Source organism: Amphiprion ocellaris, chromosome 4, assembly GCF_022539595.1.
Source record: "Amphiprion ocellaris isolate individual 3 ecotype Okinawa chromosome 4, ASM2253959v1, whole genome shotgun sequence".
In the NCBI taxonomy this organism is placed as follows: Eukaryota; Metazoa; Chordata; class Actinopteri; family Pomacentridae; genus Amphiprion; species Amphiprion ocellaris.
The window spans coordinates 22,790,705-22,811,068 of NC_072769.1; the positions used below are offsets into that span (position 1 = coordinate 22,790,705).

The 20,364-nt window shown below is 39.3% G+C and overlaps 1 protein-coding gene across 1 annotated transcript in view; it reads right to left on the minus strand.

Moving 5' to 3' along the window:
* The window catches only part of hoga1 (4-hydroxy-2-oxoglutarate aldolase 1), a 32,180-nt gene that overhangs the window by 2,626 nt on the left and 9,190 nt on the right, over positions 1–20,364 (minus strand). Inside the window, exons 5-6 of the mRNA XM_023288144.3 lie at positions 12,480–12,576; positions 1,346–1,479 (exon numbers count right to left, since the gene is read on the minus strand). Coding sequence (XP_023143912.1) covers positions 1,346–1,479; positions 12,480–12,576 — 231 coding nt within the window. The remainder of the gene's footprint in view (positions 1–1,345; positions 1,480–12,479; positions 12,577–20,364) is intronic.

The following is a 20,364-nucleotide window of genomic DNA, read 5'->3' on the forward strand; positions in this document are numbered from 1 at the left end:
GGTGTGGATGAATTTGACTGGCCTGAACAGAGTCCTGACCTCAACCCAATAGAACACCTTTGGGATGAATTAGAGCGGAGACTGAGAGCCAGACCTTCTGGTCCAACATCAGTGTGTGACCTCACAAATGCACTTCTGGAAGAATGGTCAAAAATTCCCATAAACACACTCCTAAACCTTGTGGACAGCCTTCCCAGAAGAGTTGAAGCTGTTAAAGCTGCAAAGGGTGGACCGAGGTCATATTGAACCCTATGGATTAGGAATGGGATGTCACTTACGTTCATATGCGAGTCAAGGCAGGTGAGCGAATACTTTTGGCAATATAGTGTATATATATATATATATATATATATATATATATATATATATATATATGTATGTATGTATGTATGTATGTATGTATGTATATATATATATATATATATATATATATATATATATATATATATATATATATATATATATATATATATATATATATATATATATATATATATATATATATATATATGGATGTAAGTTGTTTGTTGACCCGGACTATATTGCATTGTGCTTTATGTTGCATGTCGTCCCCAGAAAAGTGCATCCAACCAAATGCTGTTACATTTCCTTTGGCTCTGGCCCCTTTTTGTTTATTTCCATCGCTAATATCTCCTTCTCCCTGATAAAGCGTAAATGTGGCTCCAGACTTCTGTCAGTCGGATTTGGGCGGCGCTCACACTCCGAAGTTAGCTGCATATAGAGCTGCGTTCACATGAATGGAGCGTGTTGTGGACAACTCAAACTCAGAGATGTCATTTGTCATTCATGTGAAGACAGCGTGGACAGCTCAGACTCCTGGGGCATACAGGTGACACGTGAAGAAAGCGTGAGCAATTTGCACATACGAACGGCCTGGAACTGCAAACCGGTTCTCATCGTTCACTTAAAAGAGCCGTTCAAACGACTGACTCGTTCACCAACGTCACATCTCTAGTTTCATAGCTGGAGGTGACACTTACTGGTCGTAGTTCTTGGCACTGTTGAGCCATTTTGGGACAAACATGTGCAATTCCACTAAAATATAAAATTTTTCGCTGGTCCGGTGTGCAAATTTTCACACATTTTCAAGCATTTTTAGGCCTTGAAAAGTCAAATTCAAAAGCCCGTAGAAAAAAGAAAAAGAAACCCCTTCGGCGCTCGGACCCTAATAATCTGGGTTTCTTTCTAGGCCCACTGAGTTTAATGAGTGACAGTATTTCAGGCTTCTGTAGAAATGTGACTAAACCTCCAGTCTGGCACTGGATTGTGGGAGTCTGAGGATGGGTTGTTTGGTGGATAAAAGCGTGCAGCAGATGGTACTCACGGCGGCGTTGGGCTCGATGAAGCGCTGCTGCAGGACTCTGGCTTCCTCCCAACGCCCGGACACACACAGACGCTCCAGCTCACACAGCTCCCGGCCCAGAACGTTAGCCAGCGCACACACCCCACCCACAGCACCTAGAGACACACAGCATCGACCAGAGGCAGTTCAAGAATCAGCGGGAAAACGGAAACATTTTCTTTCTTCAGTGAATCAAACAATGTGATATGTTTTGGACATTTTGAGCTTAAAGTTTCTTGCAATACCACTTGTCTCCAGAAAAGACGAGAAAAGAATGATAGGAACTTTTTTGTTAAATGCAATGTTTTTGTTGACCTTGATCACACAACAAAGAAAGAATATGCTGGGAAAGACCGTTGGCAAGGAAACAAGCTTCATGTTTTAAGCATTCTATTAAATATGTCCCAGTCACCATCGTTTCCAGAACATTCTCTGTGTTTACTAAACATGCATATTTTAAGAAAGAACTTTTAGACTGTCTCTGCACTTTAAGCACTTTTTTCACATTGGAATTCGAGGCTATGTTGAATGAGAATATCTCAAAAACTTTTAAAGATAAAACACTGAAATTGGCACTTCTATTTATAATCACACCATTAAATCAGAATTCAAAATATTGGAAATATAGATAAAATATCCTCTGATTATAGGAAAGTTGTAATATGAAAAAAAATTAAAGACATCATGAGAAGTCCCATTTTTGAAGACACATAATTCAGAAGTCAACTGGTGACATTTTGTCAACCATATGTAGCTGCATGGCACAACAACATATAGAATACTCCTTAATATGAAATACTTGATCACAAATTTTTTTTCAAAAGTTATTTTTGTTGAACTTTCAGAAATGATCGAGCAGGTAAAACAACAGTTTTGCTAGGTATGCTCATCCAGAGTTCTGGAGTTTCAAAATGGTTGTTCTAATGTAACCAAGAAAGTATATTTCTAATATGGGCATATTAATCCTTTTGGGACCTCACATTTTAGACATCAGCCTTGATTTGGAAGAGACTTTTCTTAGAGTTTTGTGCAACTTCTACATGAATTATCACTATATTAGGTCGTTACGATGACAGCAGTATAATATAATATGAACAAAACACAGTTCTGTTGACTGTGTTTTTTCTAGTGGGAAATTTTCGTGCTTTGACATGTGTTTATTAGTAATCTGATGTACTTTTGCGAACAAGACATAGTGATAAATGTACTCTCATTTTCCTGAAGAACTGATCAATACTGTGATGCACGGCTTTGTTTACATTTTCACTGGAGTCCCGACTCACGGCGAAAATCGACGTGTTGGGCCGTAGGAATGCAACTCTGAGAACATTTAACATATCACTCCAAACTTACTGACACAAACACAGTGTAACTGAAAGTCAACCTTCATTGGTGCCAGGATTCAAGCCGTTTAAGCCATCCTACTGCCACTGTGCAGTTTGTTGCCATTTATACACCTCATCTGGTCTGAGTGAAAAGACCTGTGATTGGCTGAAATCTCCCATCACCGGTTGCATTTTCTAAGCCTGAAAGTGAAGCCAGGAGGAGGTTCAGAGGTCTAGTTTCCTTTCAGATTACTTGAAATATTTTATGCTGAAAGGTTGGTATGGAATTTTGAAGCTAAATAACCCCAGCCTACCAACCTTTAAACCATCTGAGAGGAAATTCTTACATGGTTGGTCAACTCACAGCTCAAACTCACAGTAAGGCCAAGTGTGTTTTTAAGGGCCACAAGCCCAAAAAAATGGGCAGCTACGGATAAAAGGTTTAAAATACTAAAGTCATCTTTCAGGATTTCTGTTGACTGAAGTAGAGGTTTCGCTAAACAATTCAGGGGGTTTGTTGTACTCACAGCCAAGTTTGAACATTCTTATTTGAAGACGCTAAAGCAGGTGATTTGAGAAATCCTGTAGGTTCGGTTATCTGTGTGCAATCATTCCACCTAGCACTCAGTATTTGTACCAAGGAAAGACGGTGGTCTATTTCCTTGCCGATTTTATGCTGATCATACAGCATGTTGTCTTTAAATAAAACCATCCATCACTGTCCTGGTTTTGCATTTCAATTGTCAATACAAAGACACACAAACGTCATTTTAGAGACAGCGGTCCAGCCTTCCCTTTCTCCATCCTCCTCTTTTCTCTGCTGTCAGATCAGTAGGCAGCAGCGCTTTGTAAGATGTCTGTGTTATTTTTTTTTTTATTTACAGAACTAGATACACATCCATTTTCCCACATATCATGGCTTTTCAGTGTGACATCTCATTGTCTGTGTCTGTCGGAGAAGAAAAGCAGAGAGACAGCCTCCGTCTGCGATCTCAGAGTTGTTGCTGTTGGTTGCTGATGGGTGGACTTTCTGTCTGATTTATGTTTCTGTGGCCTGCCACCACTCAGATCACGGAGTTGACAGCAGCTTACAGGCGCTGCTGACTGACAGACAAGCAGCCCAGCCTCCTCACTGCGACGCCAGTGACAGCTCGTGAACAGAGAAACTCCAGGTCAGACATAAAAGCACTGAGATTTTTGCAGATAGGCTGTCTAAAAAAATGCAATATCTGTTTTTGATTGTTAGATTTTTCAGATGACTGTGCATTTGTACACACTTGATTGAGTGTGGAATTGGTGAAGAACAACCAATAAGACGAGGACTCAGACAGGGATGTGTGCTGCCAACTGACCTGTTCTCCTTGTACAGTGAAAACATCATGAGGAAAATACAAGGTTTACCGGAAGTATCTGCCAGAGGATATAACATAAATATCATACGTTATGAGGATGACACAGTGCTGATAGTGAGCAGTTAGAGAAACATGCAAACCATAGCATCCATAATGAATACAGAGAGCCAAAAACTCAGTCTGTCTTTAAACAAAAAGAAAACAGAAGTAAAACAAGAAAAGCACTCAGAGAGCGCAGTACTCCGCCAAGGCTGCTCAATCATTGTATCATTTCTGACGGCTGAAATCTTTAATAAAAAATGACCTTACACTGATCACAGGTGTGTGTTATGCATGTGTACTTTATAAACGGATATCGAATCATGTGACTAAATATGTAGCAGGCGGCGGGAATTGATGGGACTCAGAAACACCCCCGCAATTTAATCAGTTGTTCCTTATATCATTTCTGACGGTCTCGGTAAGTCCGCAGCAGTGAATTTGTGATCGTTAGCAGGCAGCTGACGTAGTGTTCACTTGTTGTCATAGTTACAGTGACAAAGTAACAATCTCGCAATGATACAGAAATCTTTAACAAATCTGTGGATCCAGACTATAAGCCGCATCACTGCCAAAATCTAATCACTTGGTCCTTGTGTCATTTCTGACAATTTCATCCAAATCCGGTTGTCCATGTTGCTAACAGACAGACAGACAGACAGACAGACAAACCAACGCCGACTCACACTGTCACGTAACTCCGCCGAGGCTCCATCTCCTTGGCGGAGTAACAATATCATCCCAACCTTTAACATAGAATTAGACCAAGAAATACTGAAATAGGTTCATCATTTCAAAGATCTCGGTTCATAGGATGGGAGGTGTGAAACAGACATCAGATGTAGAGTAGCGATGGCACAAACAGCATTTATGAAAATGAAAAAATATACTGATGAATAAGAAAATAGCAATTAGCATTCGTATGAGGACTCTCAGCTGTTACATCCTATCATTTCTGATGTACGGATGTGAAACTTGGAACATTAACAATATGTGGTTTTACACACTACGTGTATCTCATACAGACAGAATAAGCTATGAAGGTGTTTTTAAATTACTAAACACAAACTGTACGCTGTTGAACAAAATTACAAAACGGCAAACAACATTTTTTGGACACATAAGGAAAGAGACCCTGGAATATATCGTCACAACTTGAAAAATGAATGGGAAGAGATGACGAAATGATGGACGGACTGACATCATGGCTCCACATGGAATGATCAACAGTCACAATTCAGAAAGCAAAAGATCGGATTAGATGGAGAGAAATGATCACCTACGCTGAATGGAATGGCACTTGATTGATTGATTGATTGATTGATTAAGTGCGTATCTCAAGCTGAAACCAAAACAGAGTAGAACAAAAGTTTCTCTGCCCAATAATCAGAATCAGAATTGTGTCATAAAATTGCTCAGTGAACAGCTGCTCAAGACACTGGAAGTTGTAAAATCATAGATGAGTACAAGAAAGCAACTGGGATGCACGGACTGGAGTCTCATACATGGTCACTGTGGTAACAGAGGGACGGATGTGAACAACAACCAAGACGTCTAATGAGGACTCTCTGGGTCTGTAGTGCAGATTTCACCCTGCTACACTCTTCACAGTAATGTGACCAGAGTGGCACCATTTGTTGTTAATTAAATCAGCAAGCCCTCCATCCTCTCTCTGCGTCACTCAGATTTATTTCTGTTGGCCCAAACCATCTGAAAGCTAACAATGGTAATGACGGGATCTGCAGTAATTCCTGTAGCCATGACTTTTTGAAATACGCCAGAGCCGCTCACAGAATTGGATTCCTCACCGCGGCCGTCTGCTCTGCCGTGGCGTTGTCCAGCGATATCACATTGTCTATGATAATCGAAAGGAGATGCACCTTACATCTCCTCTTCTATCAGTCTCTGTTGGTCTCTTTTCGCTCGTCTCTATATTCCACCTCTGCATGTCCTTCTCCTGAGTTCTGTATGGATGCCCACAACAAACTGCATTCCACTTGCACCACTGCTATTCAAAAAAATCAACAAATCTACGCTGCCAGCTGACTATGATTATGCAATAGTTTGATGTTTTATGTTTAATTGTTCACTCTTAATGTGTATTTAGCCTTTTCAGACATATGATACATAGCATTGCTGCTTTATCAATCTGTTAAGGTCACTGTTACAATAATGTACCTCACGGTTTCATTCAGACATACCCACTACAGAGATGGAGAGAGCTGCACGCAGTACTGACTACATGTGAGACTGGATAGTACATTCAGTGGCATAAAGCACAACAACACATTAATGAACACAACACTTAATCCAAACTAACAGCAGCTTATCACCACATCCAAATAACTAACAGCTTTGTTTATTCGTCATTTCCTAAACACTAAAAATTCTGCCATTGTGTGAAGATAATCTGATTTTACCAACATTAACAAAAAAACTGCCTGATACGGTGTGTGACAGCTAACCCATCTGAGGTGAAGAGAAGTTCACCTGTCTGACCTGTTGTTAGATCCTCTAAACATCTGAAGGCACAAAACAATTCCTTAAAAGTCTTCACTAAACATTACAAATTAACAAATGTAATAAAAACTCAGTATTTGCTACAATCACTGACACTATTACTCCACCAAGGAATGCAGTGGAGTTATGTCACAATCAGCGTTGGTCTGTCTGTCTGTCTGTCTGTTAGCAGCACTACTCAAAAATGGAATAACAGATTTAGATGAAATTTTCAGAGAAGGTCTGAAATTATACAAGGACCAGGTGATTAGATTTTGGCAGTGATGCAGCTTATAGTCTGGAGCCACGGATTTGTTAAAGATTTCTATATCATTGTGAGATAGCAGGCACAGTGTCACTGTAACTATGACAACAAGTGAACACTACATCAGCTGCCTGCTGACTGATCACATAAGTGTGATCCTACTACAAATCCACTGCCTGTGGCTTATCAGGACTGATCTGTCGGAAATGATACAAGGAACAATTGATTAAACTGTGTGGGTGTTTCTGAGTCCCATCAATTCCCATTGCCCGCTACATATTTAGGTCACGCGATCCGGTATCCGTACATAACGTACACACGCCTGTGCTCAGCACAAGGTCATTTTGTTTGTGGGTACATCTATATTAAATGGACACATTCTATGTTGCCGTGATTTCTGATCATCAATAGCTAATAAACAAATGCTACATTTAAAAAAAAAAATTGCCTTTCTGACAATGCCATATGGGGGAATGAATAGCCTTTGCTCTCTGAGTGCTGTCTTTCTTGTTTATCATGTCATACAACTGTTGTCAATTATTACTGACAGCAGCTAACAAGGGGTAAATGGCAGAGCGTTTCTGGAAAAATGAAAAATATTAATGGTGATTATTATCTAAACTAGCACGTGCTGCAGCAGCAAGTTAAACAATTATTTTGCAGATAGCGCATAACGCATGCTTGCAGAAAGCTTCAACAGCAGGTTATGTAGTACTGAACTGTAACCATTGGTTTTGCCCTCATCCATTAATGCTCCCCTCTACTGATATATTCTTTTTTGAGCTTTCATTCCAAAAAGTATCTGGAACGTTTTGCTCTCAACTTTAAGCACATCACTGTTTGTTAAACTGAGAAGGTTTAAACAATGAAGGTCATGATTTCGAATTTTTCAGTGGATGTGCAGGATGAACATATCTAAAGACAGGATTAGGGTTAGGGAAGCAATTTTTTGGGGTTAGCATGAATTTTAGCAATGACCAATCCTTTAGTTTTGGTTGATACATTTGGTCGTCCGTTTGTCCATGACACTGCCCATTTCTTTGAACTTTTTAACCACCTTCGCCACCGTGGAAAAGCCAAGAGGGATCCTTAAATTCATTTGCTATCTTTCGATATGTCCATCCTTCACATCCACTGTGAAGTACCAAATATCATGCACGTCATCCAAGAAGGATTCCACTTGGCTGTTCCACAGTGGTGAGGGTGGTTAAAAAGTTTAAAGAAATGGGCAGTGTCATGGACAAACACCGTTCTGGATGACCAAATGTATCAGAAGAAACTTGGTCATTGCTAAAATTCATGCTAGCCCCCCCAAAAATCACTTCCCTAACCCTAACCCTGTCTCTCGAGATGTTCATCCTTCACGTCCTCTGAGAAGTACCAGTTCAACTCTTTCTTCTTCCAACAAAGCCATATTTAATCTGTGGAGGCAAAAAAATTATAGTTAATGAGATTTCCCATGTGTCCAGACTTTAGGGACACTCTGTATCAAATAAACTGAATGTTGGCAACAGTGTTGACAGCAAAGATGCTAACATCACCAGCAGTTACCGTAACATGTTTATGCAAAAGCATGCACAGCCTCTAAACAAGGTGCAGTTTACTCAGTTAAAATCAAACAGCAGAGACTTTAGCTTGAATCGGAGACCTTCTCTTTAACAACTCTGCAAAACTGGCAAAGATGAAGTCTGCAGATTCTCATCAAAGCTCAAAACTCTGCGAGGTTCTGACTGACAAGCAGACAGGCTGCCCAGCTCAGAATCATTGTGGGGGCTGCTGAAAGCAAGAATTTGGACATCAAAACTTGGAGACACACTCCCAGCATGAACACATTATCATATCAATCAGTGTGTGTTACCGTGCACTGGCTGTCTCTCTCTCTCACACACACACACACACACACACACACACACACACACACACACACACACACACACACACACACACACACACACACACACACACACAAGACCAATTACTTGTATATTTTAGTTATGGTGATGAGAACATGTGAGGGATCAAAGATCAGAGAGCTGTGTGTGTGTGTGTGTGTGTGTGTATCTATGTATGTGTGTGTGTGTGTGTGTGTGTGTGTGTGTGTGTGTGTGTGTGTGAGACAGTGAGTTTGACAGGGCTGGCAGTGGGAGAACATGACTCATTAGGTTCTTGAGCATCATACTGATGCCTATTCCCAGACGTGTTATCTAATCCAAGCTTACAGTACGCCGTACGTGACCGACATACCAAGCAGGTAGAAGACACCACTTCATATTGCTGTGGTGGAAGATTGCTCATGTTTCATAATTTACTGTAACTTCAAATTAACGATTACATGGTTCCCCACAGGATGAGAAAAGTCCACTAAATTGCTGAAAATACACAACAGTGAAGCTGGACAGGCTGATGAGGCTGGACTGTAATTAAAATCTGGCTGTTTCTTGTGCACCAGTGGCACAAAACACAAATAAGAAGCAAAATTTCTCAGAGGTTGCTGGCTTGAATGCTAGAGGCAGATAACTACAGTGGGGTACATAGTAGTCCTTAAAGTAGTCCTTTATGCTCCTGTCATCAGTTCAGGTGTTTTTCCAGCTAAACTCACATTTTACTTTGATGGTTTTTGTGTCCTGAGATCTTAATGTTTCTATTTTTTCTTCATTATTTATCACAACTCAACTGATCACCTCCTGAAGATCAATAATTTGATTAATTGTTCTCCAGTTTTCTCAGAAAAAACTTCAGCTTCACCTACGTTTTATTAGATCTAATTTCACTTCCATGGAGATGACTTTCCTTTTCTTCGAAGAAGACTCTGGGAGCCATAATGAATTGGAAACAGTTTCTAAAAAAAAACAACACATGTAGCACAATCCAATATGGCGTACAACCAGCGAAAGTAAACAAAGCTGTCTTCCTTGTATAGCGCTGTGTGATGACGTATTCATCCGCTACGCTCTCCAACTAGTGCCTGCGCAAAATTAGTTTTGTCGCAAACGCCATACGTTGGAATGATGGAGCAAGACTTTCTAATACATTTATAGGAGATGGTGACATAACCATGAAACGCTGTAGGTCAAGGACGTCGTAAACCGAGGACCTGCTGTATCTGTATTTAAAAACTGTGAGTCTGAGAAATATGGCTTTAGCTTCAAAAATTACACTTAATCATCTGACGGTGTGCTAACTATGTCTGCTGCATGGGGCTGGAAATGTAGCATGATGCCACTGAGCTGTCTGAGTTTGTCTTTCAGAGACTGTTATGGAAGGTGAAAGTCAAGACACTCACCTATGAAGAAAGAAGTGAGAGTCAGAACCTATTTTACAAACAATATGAATAAAATCATATCTTGTTGCCTAATATAGAAACACAGAAGACCAGTTTCTGTTGATAATCTGCCATTTTATCACAGCATACAGCCGGCATACAGCACAACACAACTGATGGTCCCAACCCCATTAAGAAGGCAAGAGATTCCACAAATGAACCTTGACAAGACACACCTGTGAAATGAAAACCATTTCAGGTGACTACATCATGAAGCTCATGGAGAGAATGGTAAGAGTGTGCAAAGCAGGAATCAAAGCAAAAGGTGGCTTTTTTGAAGAATCTAAAATATAAAACATGTTTTGATTTATTTCACACTTTTTTATTACATAATTCCATATGTGTTCATTCATGGTTGTGATGCTTTCAGTGAGAATCTACAATGTAAATAGTCACGAAAATAAAGAAAAACCATCAAATGAGAAGGTGTATCCAAACTTTTGACTGGTAGTGTATATGAACTTTTTCTTATCAAGCCTGTGCGTCTGAGGATTGGGGGTGTCAATTGTTAGAAAGACTGTAAATCCCTCATAAGGCAAATTTTTCATTTGTGGGATTGAATTGCATCAAAAAACATCAACATACCTTTATGTCTTACTTTTATTCTTGAGTTATGTTTGCTAGATTAGTTACTTGATGTTGATTTTTCATTGATGATGCTGTGGTTCTGACCACTCTAACTAATTTGAGAATTAGTTTCTAGTCCAGTTTTCTAATTCACACAATAACGTTGGACTTAATCCTTTGTGGGATGACTCCTAATAACTATTACTGATTCAGTTTCACCCTGCACCATTTTCACGGCTTCCTTTTTGTTTCCAGAGGAGAGAGTAAAAACCTCTATTAGAGGTGTGAATGCATAGCTATGCAGCTACACCCACAGGGAGAACAGAAAAGTGCAGTCTTATCAGCTGCATCACAATCAAGACAGAACTGAAGCAAAATAGTTTACTAATTGTTCTCTTTGATGGATTTACCAGATCAAGTCATTTCCATGCTTTTGCTCATTAATTTTGTAGTGAAATGAAAGCATAACCTGGGAGCTCTGTTTGAAAAATGTTCAACATAACTTAAGTATGGATTCTTTCTATGACAGTCTGTTTAGAACATGAGTTCTGTTCACCTCAATATCAGGATAATCCATGATATTTTGCACATTCGGTGGACAGTGACCCTCCAGAGAGTGCGAAATCTGAGACCACAGCAGGAAGTGACCCCAGAATGTAAGGCTTTATTTTAATATCTGGTTAGTGCTTCCTTGCTGCGGGCTGCAGGATCGCAGGTTTAATTAATATTTGATGATTAATGATGGCTCAGGTCCATTTAAGTGTCCTGGTAGTTCCATCTGTGAGCAAATATCCACATCACAAAGGCCACAGACCTGCTTCAACACAGCCGTGATTAATGTTATCAACTACAATGAACTTTTCTGAAAGTTTCTGCTGTGAAAAAGCTCCATGAACAAAACTTGACTGAATTAAAAAGCTACTTCAAGTACGATTTCAATGGTAAGAAAATAATAACTAGGTAAATTAAGTGCTGTTACAAGTGAAATGCTCCATCCATGTTTTAAGAAATATAGGATGAAGCTCAAAGGCTTCAAAATGACCATTGATCCTCGAAATGAAGAGCGCATGGAGCTTTAATCTTAACTTCCGGAAGTCAGTGAAGACTATTGAGATGGAAAATAAACCATTGCTTTTTTATGAGCATTTATTTAAGTGTCTCGACTGTCACGTTGACCCTTCAATGCTGATCTAAGCTGTGAAAAATCCATAAATTACCTAATGTCGTCTATGAAAAGGCGAATTGAATATTTAGTTTTGGAATCAGATGGATCCAAAATGGTTCTTCGCACTTCTCAGCTCATTCACTACATGGGAATGTCATAGTTTACTGCATAGGAAGCAGTAAAAAGAGATTCTGGATATTTACTGTTCATGCATTAGCATCGGATTCGTGTCCCTGCCTTCCCTGCGATCTTTCTGTATGGAGTTTGCATGTTCTCCCTGTCCATGCAGGGGTTTTCTGGCTTCCTTCCACAGTCCAAAAACACGCTGAGGTTAATTGGTACCTCTAAATTGTCTGTAGGTGTGAATGTGAGTGTTTGTCTCTGCATGTATCCCGGTGATACACTGGTGACCCTACTGAAGATTCAGCATCGTATAGATAATGGATGAATGGATGGGCTTCCTTGTTTCTGACAAGCTACCAAAATGGAAAATATACAAAAAAAAAAGTAGCATGGTGAACTTATTCACTTTGGTTCTGCTCATACAGCAGCACTGTTAGCCCCGTTTTTAGAGCTTCTTACCAACACAATAGGCAGCCATTAGGAATCCTGCGGAGCCGGCTAAAACCTGGAAATCCTGCGTCTTGGTTTTGTGAACAATCAGGCCGATCCGTGTGATCTGAGGAAAGTGCAAAAAAGAAACAGAGAAGAAAGTCAGGAATTTTTCATTTCCGTCACTCTTCCCTGCCGTCAGGACTAATATCTGGGAAAGTATTTTTAATCCCAGGGGAGGCTGTCATCAGAGACGACGACAAACCCAACATCTCACAGGGTAAACAAATCGCTCAAATTGAGACAAGCATCGTGTCTTCACATGGAGGAGGTTTTGGGAGGAGGGGATCGTTCAAGATCCAAAACAGAAGAAGAAGGAGGAGGGGAGGGAAGAGAGAAGAAACAGACAAGTCCCAAGTGAGAATAAAAAAAAGAGGAATCAACTTCAAAAGACAAGGAGTGGAGGCTCATGAATAACTGATGAGCTCGCTATTTTGTTTTGCCTCTTTTAATTCTCTTTTGTCAATCCAGATATGAAGCTCAGAATCCAAATAAACCTGAAATGTTCAAAGAGAGCATGAGACGACTCCACGGCTGCTCTGCACATGAAGCTGAAAGCTCCGCAGGGAAAACCCGCAGCCTCCCGTTTCAGCCTCTATCAGTGTTTCCAAGGAGGGTCTATTTTTAACCACCAACTGTCAGTCAGTTTCCCCATATCAGTCATTTCAAACACGCAGGGCTGTAATTGATCAGTCACTCAATCGAGTTACAGGAGCTCCTGCTGGTCTCCTGAAAGCTTGAGTGTTCTGGCTATTCAAATACAACTCCCTGGTGGGAAAAACAACATCGTAGCAAGACTACTGCCTGCCCCAGTGACAGAAACACTCATTAGCTTGTATTTCTATTTTTTTAAAGTCTCATTATTGTTTTTAGCATGCAGGGTAAAACTTGAGGCTATGAGCATAACCCCCTATGAATTATACAGATGAGTGGGAGGGGGTTCTGCTCCACTCTTTGGAAGATTGGGATCTTACAATATTATATAACTCAAAAAAAAAAAAAATCACTCAACTATACACTTTACTTTTGCTGCTCAAAGATTAACACTATGTGCCATATGGGTACAAAACTGGAAAATCTGAATTCTGTGGTTTGAGTGAGACAAAAATATTTCAAGCCTTTGCTAGGAATAATATTTTAATAATAGTTTTAATGCTGTAAATATTGGGTGTTGCATGTGAAATTAACTATGAGATGAAGGAATATAACTGACTGCATAACAGAAGCTGAATAACTGAGTATTTAACCACTACTAATGTGTGACAGCTACAAATTAACAGAACATTATAAAGGTTCAAGCTTCTGCTTCCCTGCGAGGCTCCACAACAACTTTGACAGGAAAAACAGAGAACACTGCACATGAACAAGACAACACATCCACCTCCCTTCTGCGTTATCAGGTACCCACATACACACCACATTCAGTCCTCACAACACAGTAGAAACACCTCTACATTCACACATCGTCCTTCAGGGTGAAGATGGTGGGGACTGGCTGAAGACAGAAGATGTTTAAGGGGGTTCAAGTTTAAACCACGGATTCCCCCAACTATAGACCAATCAGATAGAAGCACGTTCTCATACAAAACTCTGTGTAATGCTAAGTTAGGCATCATTTTTGGGGAAGTTGGCTACAGCAACTCTCTTGTGTATTAGTCACAGAGAACTGTGGTTTTCCAAACCAAGAAGGTCCATGTACACGCTTCAATTCTCCAATGCATATTAAATATTCTTAAAGGATAACTGGGACTCAGGATTCCTCATTATAGCAAGTAAACGAACGTCCTGTGTGAAAAAGCAATTGCCCCCTAAACCTAATAACTGGTTGCGCCATCCACAGCAGCAACAACTGAAATCAAGCATTTTCTAGAGCTGTCAATGAGTCTTTCACATCTCTGTGGAGATATTTTGGCCCATTTGAGGTAAATATTGTCCATTGCTGGGACATTGTGCCCCAGTACCCCATAAAAACGCTCAGAAATGAACACAACAAAAAACCAAACCCAGCCCCTAAACTCCCCAGATCCTAATCCAATCTGGCATCAGCAAGATGGACAATCTGTCATTTTATTCATTTGATTTAAAAAAAAAAAAAGACCCTAAAATGTCAATTTAATTTGTAATTTGTTTGAGTATATCACCTTTATCTCTGTTGGCACCGTTTCAAAGTCTGAATCTTGTCAAGACATGTAAGTAAGTTAGCAGGTTCCATCGGATGTACTGATTTCTTCAAATGACTTTTCAGGCTTGCCTCAGAATCTTTTGGTTTTTCAATACAGCTGTTATTCCTTTCTTTCACATCGTTCACAGCATGTGAAATTTAACTCTGTCCTCTCTAGCACAGCGGTAAGTAGCCCAGGGGTCCCTCAGAGTTGTGTCAGTTCACCCTTCCTCTTCACTCTGTACACCAACGACTGTGTCAACACTCAGCCAAATCAGTTCATCATTAAGTTCTCTGATGATACTGTTATTCTCAGTTTGCTTACCAATAATCCAAACAGTCATAAAACTGCTGTAGATGAATTTGTTGATTGGTGTAACAACAACAAAATGCAGATTAACACGAAAAAAACTGTTGAGAAGCTGCTAGACCCCAAATCAGTAGGTAACCATAGTCCGGTGTCCGTACATGGTAGCAACATGAAACAGGTCACCTCTTTTAAGTACCTTGGTGTGCACATTGACAAATAGGTGGCAAGTGTTTGTGCCAGAATCCATAAGTGTCTCCAGTTCCTCAGATGACTCAGGCTTTTTGGCGTCTGCAGAGAAATAATGTTAATCTTTTACTGTGCTACCACTGAATCCATACTGAGGTACGGGATCCACCTGCTGGTTTGGGGTTCTCACAGTCAAGTCGAAAACACAGATTCATAGCCACAAGACTTATTTATACAAGCCATCATCAGGCAAGCAAACAATACCCTTGCTGATCCATCACATGTCCTGTTCACAGAGTACAAGCTGTTGAATTCAGGCAGGAGGTCCTGCTGTGTAGGCTCAACCATTTAAAAAAAACTCTTTTATCCCCTCCCTCTCTCAATAAAGCTCATTAATGAGCAGTTAGCTGCAGCTACCAAAAGGAGGTAATTGAGTGTTGTGTGAGTGGGGATGTGTGACAGGTATGTATGGGGGTATGTGTGTTTTTTTTTTTATTTTTATTTTTATATTATTTTAACTTATTACTCTGCCAGGGAACGCGGTGGAGTTATGTGACGATCAGCGGTCTGTCTGTGAAGCTGACCATCTCTTAGCAACATCACTCAAAAATGGACCAACGGATTTGGATGAAATTTTCAGGGAAGGTCAGACACAAGGACCAAGTGATTAGATTTTGTCAGTGATGCAGCTTATAGTCTGGATCCATGGATTTGTTAAGGATTTGCCATTGTCAGATGTAACCATGACAAAAAAAGGACGCTACATCAACTGCCTGCTGACGATCACATGATTGTGATCCTACTACTGACATATCAGGACTTATCCGTCAGAAATGATACAAGAAACAATTGATTAAATTGTGGGGGTGTTTCTGAGTTCTCCTTCCATCCTTACGTGAATTTTCTGACTTTTTGGCAGCTTCTTCTTCATGTCAAGAAACCGCTTCTTAGATAAACATTTCCTCTGCCAGAGGAATGGTGCCAAGAATAAAAGCCTGTAGCATTAAAAATACGTCTTTAAAATGGAGGAAACGGTTATTTTAACAGTAGCAAAACAAAGCCTTGAAAAAAGTGATGAACTGATCAACAGACCTTTATAAGAGTAATTTACACATATTTAGGTCACGCGATTCAGTATCTGTACATAACGTACACATGCATAACACACGCCTGTGCTCAGCACAAGGTCATTTTGTTTGTGGGTACATCTATATTAAATGGCCACATTCTATAGTGACATGCTTTCTGATCATCTATAATAATAAAATGCTGCATTTCTACAGAAAAATATGCTGCATTTCTGACAATGCCATAAGGGGGAATGAACAGCCTTGGCAGAGTACTGCACTCTCTGAGTGCTTTTCTTGTTTTAACTTATTATTTGTCATGTATTTTTATGTTGTTGTTTTTTTTTTAGTAGCATGTGTTTGTGTTCTGTTATATTGTGTTGTAGTGCAGCTTGATTTTGCCTTGTGTAAGACAAATTTCTCCCACAGGAGACAATAAAGTAAACTTGACTTGACACTGACTAATTAGGCACAACTATGGAAATAATTTTACAACTAAAGCTGCAAGCAGTGTAGAGTCGGGGTTACCTTGTTTGAGTTTATAGGTTTTGAAAATGTGCAAAAATTGGTCCAAAATCGTCTAAAATATGACATAATTCAAAACAGGCGATTTTCTGTTGTGTTTTAGGTATGGTTGTCAATTACATTTTTGTGCATCCTGATCAGTTACATATGTCTACAAATTTCATAGCTGTAGGTGACATGTACTGGCCGTAGTTTGTGGTTGAAGTTTTCCAAGTGGCGCTATTGAGCTATGTTGGCACACATGTAGAATTCCTCTTTTTTTGAGTATTTTTAAGGCCTTCAAATTTGCAATTTGGTGCTTGGACCCTAATATTTCATCTTTAAACCAACAATTGTGCTTCCCTGGAGATTCATACATGCTTTATGTTCATTTCTAGTTATTTTAATTTAAAGGTGTCAGAACTATCTGACCCATTTCTATACTCAGGTTGGGGTGTTGATGTCTTTAATGTTGACAGATTACTGCGATGTCAATCCTTTGTCTCGAGAAATACTGCAGTTGTAACACTGGTAATTCTTCAGTTTTTTTAAAATGTTATGAACTCTGACAGCACATCTTGTGACTGTGGATGCAATAACTTTCAATTCATTAAATTTGTGATCTGGTATAGTTTTTGTGATGAACAAAGTAGCAGCATTTGTTTGAGTCTCATGGTGTCGTATTTAAGTGTTCATGGCCTTCTCCTGATGTGAGCTTTTAAGATACAAATATAAAAGCTCCCAGCTCTCTTGCAGGGATAAATAATAGTATTGTTGTTGTAATTACTCTGGAGTGGATAATTGTTTGGACTGAAGAGAAAGGTTGAACTTAGCGACTGTGCAAAGCGACGCTGCCTCTTCATAGCGCTCTGTGAATTCACACATCTTGCACATGCAGAAGGAGGAAGAAGTAAGAACACCCACAGCGTAGGAGGAATCAGATTAGAGGAGATGAAATGAAACCTTAATAATTCCTGCGGGGAGAATTGTTAAACCAACAAAAACCTTAACTACATGACAGGAATAATAAAAGCAGATGAGAAGGGTGCCTTGCTGGAATATTTCTTTGTTGTTTTCCTCTTTCAGAGAGTTCAGAATGGAGGTAATGAGGAAAGAGCAAAGAACAACAAATGTCTCAAGCAGGATTCGCAGCAGCAGAGTTTCACACTGAGCTGGAATGAAACTAACGCACATCAATGAGGTAAACGAGAGACGAAAAGAGAAGCTCAGAGTCCAACACAGTGATTGTGATCATTGCTCCATTGTCTTTACATGACAGCTGGTTTCTGCTACATAAACCTCACATTTTGTGGTTTAAAGTAAAAAGTTCACACACTTGACAGACACTACATTTATGGTAAGTAATCTTACACTACCACTGTAGCACAGTTATTAACCCTTTGATGCACGAGTGACTGGACACTACACTCAAATACAAAAATGACCCATATAAGAGTCAATGTGTTTTTATACCATCTTTGTTATTTTGGTTAAGTCTGTATTATTGTTGGCATTATATTTTTGTTCATACAAGAATGATTTCATGTTTGAAATATGTTTATTTTTCACTTTATAACAGACTTTGATTATTGAAAAAGAAGAATATTACACAGAACAGCAATAGAAGAATGTCTAAATCCATTTTGTTAACATGTTTCCACTCTTTTCCTCCAGCTGTTGCTGCTCTCCATCTTGTATGATATTATCAGTGATAAAGAACTTTGGGTAGTAATACAAATATTACAATTTCTTTAAAAGTAGAAAAGAGAACTTAAAAATTTAAATGAAATGATATCAGAAACGTGGTTTTTTGAGGAATAGTTGGAATATGAAATGATAAAAACTTTGCATTATAAAGACATTGTAAGAAAACGACCTCACCAGGTCATTTTTTCAGGTCACTGATGCATCTAAGGGTTAAAGGAACGACTGAAATTTTACTGACTTCCACTTGAAAGAAAAGCATTATTCATTTCCCAGCATGCTCCAATGACGGTATTTACTCATTTACTCAGGCAAATCCTACGTGAAGATAATTTTGCTGCTGTACTTCTACATTTCAATGGGATCACTGTACTTTTCAATCATCAACATTAACACTTAGACACACACTAGAGATGTGATGAACATTCTTGGTATTGTTTACTTTGCAACTTAAGATTTACATACAAGACATACACTACCAGTCAAAAGTTTGGATACACCTTCTCATTTAATGTTTTTTCTTTATTTTCATGACTATTTACACTGTAGATTCTCACTGAAGGCATCAAAACTATGAATGAACACATATGGAATTATGTAGTAAACAAAAAGTGTGAAATAAGTCAAAATATGTTTTATATTTTAGATCCTTCAAAGCAGCCACCCTTTGCTTTGATTACTGCTTTGCACACTCTTAACATTCTCTCCATGAGCTTCATGAGGTAGTCATCTGAAATGGTTTTCACTTCACAATGTGCCTTGTCAGGGTTCATTTGTGGAATATCTTGTCTTCTTAATGGGGTTGGGACCATCAGTTGTGTTGTGCAGAAGTCAGGTTGGTACACAGTTGACAGCCCTATTTGACAACTGTTAGAATCCATATTATGGCAAGAACCAATCAGCTAAGTAAAGAGAAACAACAGTCCATCATTAAGAACTGAAGGTCAGTCAGTCTGGAAAATTGCAAAAACTTTCAATGTATTCCCAAGTGCAGTCTCAAAAACCATCAAGCACTAAAGCGATGAAACTGGCTCACATGAGGACCACCCCAGGAAAGGAAGCCCAAGAGTCTCCTCTGCTGCTGAGGATAATAGTCATGAAAACAAAGAAAAACTATTAAATGAGAAAGTGTGACCAAACTTTTCAGCGGTAGTGTACGTAAAATATTACAGCATTTTTGAAGGTAAAAGGGGATCCAATATTTTACTGGCATGGTGTAAGCTAATAAAGTGACCAGTGAGTGCAGCATTACAGTTTAGTTCTTGTTAAAGGCGCTCACGTTGTCATGCTGCCTATTTCTCCTGCTTCTAACACGCCAACTTCAAGAACAGACTGTTCACTTGCTGCCTAATATATCCCATCACTTGACAGGTGTCACTGTAGCGAGATAATCAATGTTATTCAGTTCACTTGTCAGGGGTTTGATGTGCTGACTGATCGATGTACATATATATATATATATATATATATATATATATATATATATATATATATATATATATATATATATATATATATATATATATATAAAAATAATAAAATAACGATAGTTTGATGGCTTGGCTGTTGCGCTGACCTTTCTGGAGAAGCTGAAACTTTTTTCTGTGTCATGAAGATACAATTAATAAGTTATTTGCAGAACACTTCAACAAGGTAGTTGCAAGAAAAAGTTTCACCAAGATTCTGCAGACACGAGGCAGCGAAAAGAAAACAGAGTTTTTCCATTTGAGTGCATGCAATTGTAAACCAATCAGAGGTGATTGTTCAATAATAGGCCAGTCTGCTGGAAAACGTGTCCTCTACTCACTGGCCGGAAAATACCAAAATTCAATTCCACCTTAAACCATCTGTGCTGAAAAGAAGACCGTTCTGGTGGAGTCATCTCCCAAATAGCAGGAGCTGGCTGATGTGGGAAATCTGTTC